The 12,501-nt window shown below is 38.1% G+C and overlaps 1 protein-coding gene across 18 annotated transcripts in view; it reads right to left on the reverse strand.

Annotated features, from left to right (window-relative positions):
• ATOSA (atos homolog A) overlaps nucleotides 1-12,501 on the reverse strand; it is a 132,151-nt gene that overhangs the window by 7,210 nt on the left and 112,440 nt on the right. For all 18 annotated transcript variants that reach the window (XR_012414983.1, XR_012414982.1, XR_012414981.1 and 15 more), the window contains one exon: nucleotides 6,302-6,460. Coding sequence is in view for 13 of the 18 variants with exons in the window: in XM_073995825.1 (XP_073851926.1) it covers nucleotides 6,302-6,460 (159 nt within the window). In the remaining 5 variants the exon portion in view is untranslated. The remainder of the gene's footprint in view (nucleotides 1-6,301; nucleotides 6,461-12,501) is intronic.

The raw sequence follows: 12,501 nt of genomic DNA on the forward strand, positions 1-12,501 counted from the left end.
TTATTAAAATTTCAGAATTCTATTTCTATGGAAAAACATTCATATTGAATTAATAGAGATACATTCTATGTTTCTATCCCTAAGGAAACACTTTACTGTTCTTCCTGGTGATGTCACTATAAAGAATATATAACATCAATGGCCACAGCACTCAAAATTACTATTAAGATATAGGAATAAAAGTAAGGAGTTCCTAACTAAAAAGGAAATGAAGGAAGGTAACAGGACCCTTTCCATGTATCTTGAGGGAGAGGGGAAATGAAGAAGCAAGTAATTTATTGGTCTTTGGGCATGTAAAAAGTCACAAGTGTAGGAAAGTAAGTCTTGGCCCAAAATAAAGTCAATTCTTCCGTCTGGGAGTTAAGTTACATATCTGGATTTCCGAATAAAGACAGAAAAAAAATAAAAAAGGAATTTGGAAGTCTGTAGTTCCTGCCTGGTACTACTTTATGGGATAAGAGATGTTTAAGACAAAATGTGGAAAATGAAAGTTAAATCAATAACTTTCAGGCTGTGGAATGTTCTATAGTAAAGCTATAAAATCTCACTTTCCTAAAATTAAATATTTCTTCAGAAACAACCTTATATCATGTTGTGTTTTAATCTGGATATTATTAAGGTATTTTGCTTTTGTTTGGTCATTTACTTGTTAAGGAATCTAAGAATCCAAATTGATTCTAAATCAGAACACAATGGATTGAGAGCTGATTTGAGTCAAGGTTAAAGCTAAATGAGGGTCATTTCATTAGAGAAGTCTAAAAGAGGACATTAGGAGTCCTCCAGTTGTTCTGGTACTCAAAGAACAATCCTCAGATGAGCATCATCAGCATCACCTGTGAACTCGTTAGGACTGTGAAATGTCTGGCCTCTTCCCAGACCTTATGAAGTCAAATATACATTTTAACAAGATTCTCCAGATGATATCAATTTACATTAAGGTTTGGGAGCCCTGCTCCAGTATATGAAGTAGTTTTTCTCAGGATGTTCTCATTACTGCAAAATCCAATCAATGGGGTAAAAGCGTATTTGTTAAAACAAGGTAAGTTCAGACGGAATGTGTAAAAGTTTCTCAATAACCAGGATGATCAATAACTAGGATAACCAAATGACTATTGGTGGTAATTGTGATACTTTTTTTTTTTTTGAGACGCTGTCTCACTCTGTCACCGAGGCTGGAGTGCAGTGGTGTGATCTCGGCTCACTGCAACCCTTGCCTCCCAGGTTCAAGCGATTCTTCTGTCTCAGCCGCCCAAGTAGCTGGGACTACAGGCGCTCACCATCACACCCAGCTAATTTTTGTATTTTTAGTAGAGATGGCAGCGGGGGGGGGGGGGTTCCACAATGTTGTCCAGGCTGGTCTTGAACTCCTGACCTCAGGTGATCCACCCGCCTCTGCCACCCAAAGTGCTAGGATTACAGGTGTGACCCACCGTGCCCAGCCTGTGATACTTAAGAGCTTTAAAAAATGAATGCTGATGCATTTATGTTAACTGGGATAATACTTTTCTTTCAAGCAGTTAAGGTAGTTAAGGAGAACTGTATGTTCTACATTTCATGATTCCATTATTATACATTGTACATGCCAAACTTATGTAAAAGCAAATATAAAACAGGACTGTCCTATTAGGTGACATCTCTCTGTTGGGTTCCAGGGTTAGGAAGTAAAAAGGAGTGGATAAAGGTAAAAGGGAAAGCCACATTCTGACATATGGATTCCTCAACGTCAAGTGAACAACACTTGACATCAGATTATTAAATTAACACATTAAGGTTAACACATATGTGGTTCTTGACAAATCAGATTTGTCAAGTGGTTATTTAAAGCATGAAAAAAGCACATCAACAAACTGCAACCCTAACCAAAACAGCAATGAAACTTAAACAATTTATCTCTTACAATCTGCCCTACATGCCTAATGAGGTACTCTGTATACCACATTTTTTTAATGAGCACAGTGTGGCTATTTACATGAAAAAGGTATGGAATATTATACACATCTTCTTCCTAGTTTCAGAAAGAAAAAGTAAAATATACCTAAATAATAGGTATCTTTAAAATCACATAACTACATGTAATATACTACCGTTCTTCCTTGACAGCCATCGGCCTCCCCACCAAATACATACAGTAAAAGTGGTAAGGCAACTACTACCAAGTTTATGCTTGTTTCCTTTAATACATTCAATTCCAATAGTTTTTAGAACACAGTAACAGTAACTAAATCAATTTATTTAAAAAAATAGCTTTTTGAAAAAAACCATAAAGTTTAAGGCAACAATTTAAAACAATTTGTAAGCAATGTTAAGACTAGTAGCATTGGCAAGTTAGGAATTTTAGAAAGGGACTGGGAAATTATTTGGAATTTTATTATTATTCATCATTATTGTAATAATTTCATCATTTTAACTGATCAGCATATTAATACCTACGAAAAGTTACCATATTTAACACAAAAGAGAAAAACACATTTTCTTCTGGCATTTTTGTTTTTCTTTTTTTTGAGATGGAGCCTCATTCGGTCATAAAGACTGGAGTGCAGTGGCACAATCTTGGCTTAGTGCAACCTCTGCCTCCTGGGTTCAAGCGATTCTTGTGCCTCAGCCTCCCAAGTAGCTGGTATTGCAGGCACCCACCACCACACCCAGCTAATTTTTGTGCTTTTAGTAGAGATGGGGTTTTACCATGTTGGCCAGGCTGGTCTTGAACTCCTGACCTCAAGGCATCCGCCTGCCCCAGCCTCCCAAAGTGCTGGGATTACAGGTGTGAGTCACCATGCCTGGCCTTTCTTCTGGGATTTTAAAATGGAATAGTAGGGTTAAAATAAATATGGTCAAAATCTTATACAAAAATTCCTCAAATTATTATGGAATAGTAAATATGCACAAATAAGTGGAAAACTGAAAGAAATATATCTTGATCTGGTTAATTACAAATGAAAGGAAATCATACGTGGCCCTGATAATATTATAATGAAAGTCATATTATAAATTTGCCACAGGCACACCTGCCTTAGATATTTCTGCCTGGTTTCACAATACAACAGTTTCTAGACAGCTAAGTGTTGTCATATAACACTTGGAAAACATTTTTACCACTAACTCCCAACGGGAGAATAATATTATATGGCTTTGAGTTAATCTTTAAGGAATCATTTAATGAGAAATCCTATACCACCTCTATACCACAAAGATAGGATTTTCTGTGCTAAAATTTTACCCGTGTGAGTCATTTCTATAATCTGTGATAAGAGGTCCCAAAATTATTATCAGAGTAACAAGGTTATTATAAGAGTAACAAATAGGAGTTTTATGTCTTCGCCCTGCTGGTCTGTGATATGCATAGTCTTACCAAAACATAATCAGTTCTTTGAAAACAGACTCAACTACAAAAGTATAGAGAATATTCCCTGAGGAACAAAATTAATCCATAGCAGGAAACACTGGGACTGGGTCATCTGCAAAAAGAATGCATTCCTAATAAGTAAACTTTTAATAGAAAAATACAGCCTATTTTTTGAAAATATTCTAATTTTTTCATAGGAAAAATATAAACGGGATAGTTGACTGAAGAATGTTGTCAGAGAAAAGAAAATCAGAGATTCTCAAAAGGATAGATTAAATTCAGTAACCTGATTCATACCCTTGCCAATATCTATTCAACGATCTGCAATCATCTGTGTGTACATCTCTAGTACTTTCTGGAGTGATAAAATCTTTTATCTCTCAATCCTTCATTTTTTAGACATCAACTAAGGTGAAAGATTAATGCGTTTTGCTTTTTAAAAGCATAGTTCAAATTACCTTTTGCTCATTAATTTCCATCTAAGATATTTATTTGAGCTGATTTTCAGCCAGTTTACCCTTTTATCTTGTTTCCAAGCCATCCTAATGGCCAACAGGGACTCTGTTCACTAATGACAGATCACAGTATTTTATTTTATTTATTTTGAGACAGAGTTTTGCTCTTGTAGCCCAGGCTGGAGTGCAATGATGCGATCTCGGCTCACTGCAACCTCTGCCTCCTGGATTCAAGCTATTCTCCTGCCTTAGCCTCCCAAGTAGCCGGGATTATAGGCGTGTGCCACCATGCCCAGCTAATTTTTTGTATTGTTAGTAGAGACAGGGTTTCACCATGTTGACCAGACTGGTCTTGAACTCTTGGCCTTAGGTGATCTGCCAGCCTCAGGTGATCTGCCCGCCTCAGCCTCCCAAAATGCTGGGATTCAGGCATGAGCCACTGCACACAGCCAGATCACAGTATTTTAGACCTTATCTTTCCATCCTCTATTACTACATGCCAATAAAAGGTGTGAAACTGATGAGATTCTTGATGTCCTGGTAAGGCAAACAGGCTGTAGATATACTGTCATATTGTAAGTATTTGAGTATGATATGCATTTATTCTGGTATTAAACTTATCTCAGTGGTACTTTCCATTTCATTAATTGTCTAAAATTATTTTTTCCAAAATAATTCTGGGAAAGTGGGTACATCTTTCTATGGTAAATGAACAGGTAGCATATGTAATAACTGGGCAGGTTTGTGAAGGGGGGCCTCTTCATTCGATAATAACCTATGCTGGGCATCTTCACGCTTATGACCCACAGATGTGAATGTTGTTGGGAAAAGAAAATTTTGAATAAACAAGCAGACACCACTATGCTTTTTCTATCAAAGTGTGAAACACTAATCAAGCTCTTGACTAAAATCTTCACCCTTAGAATGGAGTAAGCTTTCCTTGAGGAAACTGGGCCAATAATGAGTAGGTCACATATAGGTTCCTAAGAGTAGCTTCCTTTCCTGTCTGTTGTTTCTCAATTATATAGATGTCCCTTTTTACAGCTTTTATTTAATAACAAAAGTCATTGTTACTAATGTCCTTGAAAACCTAGAAGGTTGGAGACAGGCATGTTAGGAGAGGAAGCAGTTGGGCCAGGTAGTAAGTTAGGAAATTCAAGCAGCAAGACTAGGCTATAATATTCAATGCCTACAGTAATCTGCATTTCTCAAAAGTAACACCTAACATGAAAACCCAGATTTGACTCCATATTTGATACCATCACTGTCAACTTTTTACAGACCTGCATGGCTAGCTACTTACCTCTCTTTGTCTTTTGGAAGAGGGCTGATACTAATCATATACTAGTACTCAGTATCGTTTTTGCAAATGAATGCTTATATTATCCACAAGCCATTGGAATAAAAAAACAATCAGAAAGGTGAAATCATAAATTGATCTTAAGGCTCAACACTATAACTCAGAGGTGTCCCATCTTTGGCTTCCCTGGGCCACATTGGCAGAAGAATAATTGTCTTGGGTCACACATAAAATATACTAACACTAACAATAGCTGATGAGCTAAAAAAAAGAAAAAAAATCACACAAAAAATATCATAATGTTTTAAGAATGTTTACAAATTTGTGTTGGGTTACATTCAAAGCCTTCCTGGGTTGCATGTGGGCTGTAGGCCGGACAAGCTTGCTCTAACTCCTCTTAGTTATTTCACTCTCCATTAAGACATTAGCATGAGTCTGAAGTAGCTAGTATCCTAAAGAACTCTAGGATTAGGCTAGTTGTGGTGGCTCATGCCTGTAATTCCAACACTTGGAAGGCCAAAGTGGGAGGTCTGCTTGAGGCCAAGAGTTCAAGACCAGCCTGGGCAACATAGGGAGGCCCTGCCTCTACAAAACATAAAAATGAGCTAGGCATGGTGGCGCATATCTGCAGACCCAGCTACTTAGGAGCTCCAAGGCAGGAGGATGGTTTGAGGCCAGAAGTTTGAGGCTGCAGTGGGCTATGACTGTACCGCTGCACTCCAGCCTAGGCAACAGAGTGAGAGCTTATCCAAAAAAAAAAAAAAAAAAAGAACCCTAGGATTAGAAAAGAATAGGCCCAAAGACAAACCAAACCAAACAGGAGAAAAAGGAGTAAAAGGGCCCTACAGAAGCCTTATGTCACCAAAGCCTTGTAGGACTAGAGGGCCGAGTGCACAGTAAGCATTTGAGAATGTGTGTGAACTCAGCACGATGGAATTACAGTGTCACTAATCAATTTTTACCATTTTTTCAAGACAAAGAGAAACAAGTACGTTTTTAGTACCATCCTTAAATGTAAAAGAGGTTATCTGTTGTTTGAACTAGCTTAGAAAGAAGTCGTGAGGTAATATTTTGGCATGTTAGTTTGTATTCAGCTCTTAGGAAGTGATTTATACTTTCAAGTATTGTACCAAAGCACTTAAAGAAATTTGTTATTAAGTCGGTTGATTTGGCAGGAAAACACACAATATAAAAAATACTTGCCATATAAGGAGAGGGAGCATTGTCATCTGAAACACTGTAGAATGACACTTCAACTGGAAGAGTCAAATGTGTGGGGCAGAAAGCACCACTTGCCCCTACCTCGGCAGTAAAACCATCAACAATGCCGAGAGGATCTAAACGATAGTTCAAGACAGATTCCTGGAAGACAAAATAATTTTTATAACTCAATTTAAAAAGCTAACACATTCATTTTTTTTCTATTTAAAGAAATATACACTTAGCCTAAAGGCAGAGAAGTGATAACAAGAAATATATTACTATGCTTTCTAGCACTAGAACAGTGGTTGTTACCATTGCCATGTCCTTATTTCTGCTTTTCATCTGACTTGAAGTCAACTCCATCTCCCATCAGTCTTCTACCATCCTACAACAGTTTGGTCTTCTCTCACTATTCCAACTCACACTGAATTCTCCTGCAACTTCAGCATTAGTTAGGCCTAACTATTTACTACATTGTTTTTATATCTGTAAATTTAAAAATATGCTCTATCAGAGCAGGTATTTATCCCTCGCAGTGCCTATTCATGGTGCTAGGCACAGAGAAACACTTGAAAACCTAACAGGTTATATATGGAAGTTCCATTAAAAGATGAAGTCAAGCACTTATAATTCTAACAAAGAAATAATTGCTTCTCTTATAAATACTGTAGTATGTGACAAGTTTTATTTTAAAACATAAAAACATGCATTTATAAAAAGTTAAAAGTACAGAAATAGTACAGAAGCCCTTATCCATCCCTCCCCCGAGGTCACGTAGTGAGATAACTACTTTTAACAATTTAGTGGTTATCTTCCCAGTTATGAGAAACATATAAAACTTTTCACAAGCTTTATTTTATATACATATATCAACACATATATGCATACATCATGAAACGTGAGTAGCATTCCTTCAATTCTTTGAAAAGAAAGGTTACAAAGCCTCATGATTCTAAAAGTTTGTGTAGTCTAAATGCGAAACAGTGACATATCAGCAATTCTAATCTCCTGATCAAAAAGATAAAGCCAAATGACCTGGGTCACAATCAACCTTCTATATCTCCTTTTTGCCCTCTAATCAATCCAATCCATATCCTGTTGATTTTACCTCTCAGTCTCATGGCCTCATCTCCATCCCCACCACCACCACTATCCTAGTGACCTAGGTGATCCTCATAACCTCTCCTCTAAATTAACGCTACATCTTCTAATTAGTCTTTCTATCTGTAGTGTATCCTCTCTAGTACTGCCAGAGTTCTTTTTTTTTTTTTTAAAGGCTTATAGTATCATCTACCACTTAAAAACTTTGTTTCCTGCTGTCTATAGAATGAGGTCAACATTCATAGCACAGCACTTAAGCTCCACCATGCCTCTTGTTTCATCTCTCCCAACATGTACAGAGTCCCATGCTCCAGCTCCAGTTGATCCTTTCCAACATCGTCATGCTCTTTTACATTTGCACATGTGCCTTTGCACATGCAGTTCCCTTTGTCTAGAATCTCTGATTCCTGCACAAATTTACTCGGCAAATTCCTTCTCATCTTTTGTGACCAAGCTCAAATGACAGTTCCTCAGTAAAGCTTTCCTCAATCCCTTTTTAGCAGAGACAGTAGATATACAAGTACTAGGAAACTTCTATCACAATGCTAATTACTTGAGTTTATAAATTATTTACCCATCTGGGTAAATTATATGCCCACCTTCTCCAGTAGACAATAAACGTCTCTAAGGCAGGAACTTTATCATTTAAACTTTGTATTCCTAGCATATAGTAAGTACTCAACTAATGTGTCCTAAATAAGAAGTCCATTCTGAAGATGCAAAAAATCTTCATAGGAGAGGCACATACAAAAATGTTTATGGATTAAGGCAAATGACCAATATTAGTTGTTGACTCTATCTGAGATAATTTAGATTTTTGTAAATTTAATATACAAGCATATATGCTAGGCCCCACTCAGTGCAGTATGACAAGAAAAAAAAAAAAAAAAGGCATGAAAATAAAAAGCCAAAACTATCCCTATTTATAGAGCACAAGACTGTCTGTGTAGAAAAATCCCAAGGATTATTTTTAAAAATCTACTGAAATTAATGAGTTGAACAAGATCACTGATTTTTTATAGATAACACACACACATACATTTAAAAATACTAGCAATGAACAATTGACAATTTTTAAGTTACAATATCCCAGAAAACATGAAATACTTAGGTATACATCTACAAAAATATATCAAAAATCTGGGCTAGGCGTGGTGGCTCACACTTGTAATCCCAGCAGCTGGGGAGACTGAGGTGAGCAGACTGCTTGAGGCCAGGAGTTTATGAAAAGCCTGTGCAAACACAGCAAGGTCCTATTTCTACAAAAATTTTTTAAAAAATTAGCTGGGTGTGTTGGTGCAAGTGTGGAGTCCTAGCTATTCGGGAGGCTGATGTGGGATGAATGCTTCAACCCAGGAGATCGAGGTTGCAATGAGGTATGATCACGCAGCTACACTCCAGCCTGGGTAACAGAGAAAAGTCCCTACCCCTATTTTTAAAAAAAAAGATGTCTGAGATATGCATGCTAAAATCTATAAAACACTGATGAAAGAAATAAAAGAATATCTAAATAAATAGATTTCATGGACTGAAAGACTATATTTTTAAGATGTCAATTTTCCTCCAATTGATCTATATTAAAGTAAGCCAAACAAAATCTCAGCAGGCTATTTTGTGGAAATAGACAAGCTGATTCTAAAATTTATATGAAAAAACAAAGGAGCTAAAATGGTTTAAGCAATTCTGAGAAAAAAACAATAAAGTTAGGACTCACATTACCTGATTTCAAGACTAGAAAATTGAACATCCATATGCATAAAAAAGGGAACCTTGACTGCACAGCTCCTATCATGTAAAAATCAACTCAAAATAGATCACAGATCTAAACATATGAGCTAACACAAACTTTCAGAAGAAAACAGAAAAAAGGCTTTGTGACCTTGGGTTGAGCCAGTGGTTCTCACCCAGGGGATATATGGTAATATATGAAGACATTTTTGGTTACTAGAACTGGAAACGGGGGTACTATTGGAATCAAGTGGGTAGAGGCCAGAGATTCTGCTAAACACCCCACAAAGCACAAACAGCCCTTCAGAAGAATTATCTAACTCAAATGTCAACAGTACTAGTGTAAAGAAGCCTTGGGCTAGGCAATGTTTTTTTAGATTCAACATCACAAAGTAAGATTCATTAAAGAAAATGTTACTAAATTAGACATCAAAAAACTTAAAATCTTTTACTCTTGTAAAGACACTGTCACAAAAATGTACAGCCAAACTTCAGACTTGGAAAACATATATGCTTATTTGGCAAATAAGTGCAGGAAAAGAGGCTCAACATCAAGTCATCAGGGAAATACAAATTAAAACCACAATAATTAAGGTGAAAACGACTGATCATTGCAAACACTGGTAAAGATGTGGAAGAACTAGAACTCTCATACAATGCTGATGCAAATTAAAATGGTATAATCACTTTTGAAAATAGCTTGGCAGTTTCTTAAGAGTTAAACATACATCTATCCTATTACCTGCTCTGCTCTGCTCTGCTCTACTCTACTCTACTCTACTCTACTCTACTCTACTCTACTCTACTCTACTCTATTCTATTCTATTCTATTCTCTCCTCTCCTCTCCTATTCTGGGTAATTACCCAAGTGAAATGAAAATTTATGTTCACATAAAAATTCATACACAAATGTTTATAGCAGCTTTATTTTTAATAACCCCAAACTGGTGACAACCCAAATGTCTAAAATCAGGTGAATGAATAAACAAACTGTGGTCTATCCATACAACAGCATTAAAAATGAATGAACTCTTGATACACAGGACAACACGGATTATCTTAAAAAAATGACACTGAGTTAAATAAATCCACAAGCCACCCCCCTAAGAGTACATACTGTGTGACTGTATTTATATAAAATTCTAGAATATACAAGCTATTTTATACTGACAGAAAGCACTAAGATTCCCTCATATAGGAAAAATAACTCATTTCCAATGGTTGTATTATGCTTGACTGAACTGACTGAAGAAAATCACAGGACAGATGAATTGAATGGATGATGACAAGGTTTTGCAGTAGAAAACTCTAAATCAGGGGTGTCCAATCTTTTGGCTTCCCTGGGCCACACTGGAAGAAGAATTGACTTGGGGCATATGTAAAATATGAATTGTCTTGGGCCACATGTAAAGTATACTAACACTGGTTGGGCATGGTGGCTTATGCCTGTAATCCCAGCACTTTGGGAGGCTGAGGCAGGTGGATCACCTGAGGTCAAGAGTTCGAGACCAGCCTGACCAGCATGGTGAAACTCGTCTCTACTGAAAATACAAAAATTAGCTGGGCATGGTGGTGTGTTCCTGTAATCCCAGTTACTTGGGAGGCTGAGGCAGGAGAACTGCTTGAACCTGGGAGGCAGAGGTTGCAGTGGGCCAAGGTTGCGCCATTGCACCCAGACCTGGGGAACAGAGTGAGACTGCCTCAAAAAGAAAAAAAAAAATCTCTCTCTCTCTCTATATATAGATAGGTATATACATATACCCACACATTAACAATAGCTGATGAGCCTAATAAAAATCACAAAAAAAATCTAACAACATTTTAAGAAAGTTTATGAATTTGTGTCGGGCTGCATTCAAAGCTGTCCTAGCCCCCAAGCTGGACAAGCTTGCTCTAAATGGTGGCAAGAAAAGGTGACTATTAGCTATTAGACTATTTGGGTGTTATTCTGTGTCCATGTATTTCCAGACTCCACCTAATGCCCCACAAATAATGTCTAAGGATGATGATTTCCCCCAACAACATTACAGGGATAAGACTTTCCCTGTTTTCACTAAACAAGTCTAATGTGTCATTTTAGTGACTCAAGTCTAACCCCATCCTTTATTGCACAGAATGTCAAATTCGCTAAGCTGAGGAAATATCTTCTGTAATTTACTTAAGAAAACATCAAATTCGTTATAAATAAGACCTATGGGTTGGACAGTCTCAGAGCATCTCTATTTCTTCCTTAAGTCACTTGAAAAATGTATGTATATCTGCACAAATAGAATCCTCTGAAAAAAACTGTGTACTGATTTTTAACTATCTTCCCTGATACGGTTTGTATATTGTCTCCTTCAAATCTCATGTTGAAATGTAATCCCCAATGTTGAAGGTGGAGGCCTGGTAGGAGCTATTTCGGTCACGGAGGTGGATCCTTTACGAACGGCTTGGTTCCGTCCTTGCAATAGTAGGTTCTTACAAGATCTGGTTGTTTAAAAGCATATGGCACCTCCCCCCTCGCTCTCTTGCTCCTGCTCTCACCATATGATTTGCCTGCTCCCGCTGTGCCTACTACCATAAGTAAAAGCTCCCCGAGGCCTCATGAGAAGCAGATGCCAGCACCATGCTTCATGTAAAGCCTGCAGAACTGTGAGCCAATAAACCTCTTATCTTTTTTTTTCTTTTTTTTTTTTTTTTTGAGATGGAGTCTCGCTTTGTGGCCCAGGCTGGAGTGCAGTGGCCGGATCTCAGCTCACTGCAAGCTCTGCCTCCTGGGTTTATGCCATTCTCCTGCCTCAGCCTCTCGAGTAGCTGGGACTACAGTTGCCCGCCACCTCGCCTGGCTAGTTTTTTGTATTTTTTAGTAGAGACGGGGTTTCACCGTGTTAGCCAGGATGGTCTCGATCTCCTGACCTCGTGATCCGCCCGTCTCGGCCTCCCAAAGTGCTGGGATTACAGGCTTGAACCACCGCGCCCGGCCAATAAACCTCTTTTCTTTTTTTTTGTTGAGACAGAGTCTCGCTCTGCCGCCCAGGCTGGAGTGCAGTGGCCGGATCTCAGCTCACTGCAAGCTCCGCCTCCCGGGTTCACGCCATTCTCCTGCCTCAGCCTCCCAAGTAGCTGGGACTACAGGCGCCCGCCACCGCGCCCGGCTAGTTTTTTTTGTATTTTTTAGTAGAGACGGGGTTTCACCGTGTTGGCCAGGATGGTCTCGATCTCCTGACCTTGTGATCCGCCCGTCTCGGCCTCCCAAAGTGCTGGGATTACAGGCTTGAGCCACCGCGCCCGGCCTAAACCTCTTTTCTTAAAAATTATCCAGCCTCTGGCATTTCTTTATAGCCATGCAAAAACAGCCTAACACACTCCCTTTTCTAAACTTTTCACAT

This window comes from Macaca fascicularis, chromosome 7, assembly GCF_037993035.2.
Source record: "Macaca fascicularis isolate 582-1 chromosome 7, T2T-MFA8v1.1".
Taxonomy (NCBI): Eukaryota; Metazoa; Chordata; class Mammalia; order Primates; family Cercopithecidae; genus Macaca; species Macaca fascicularis.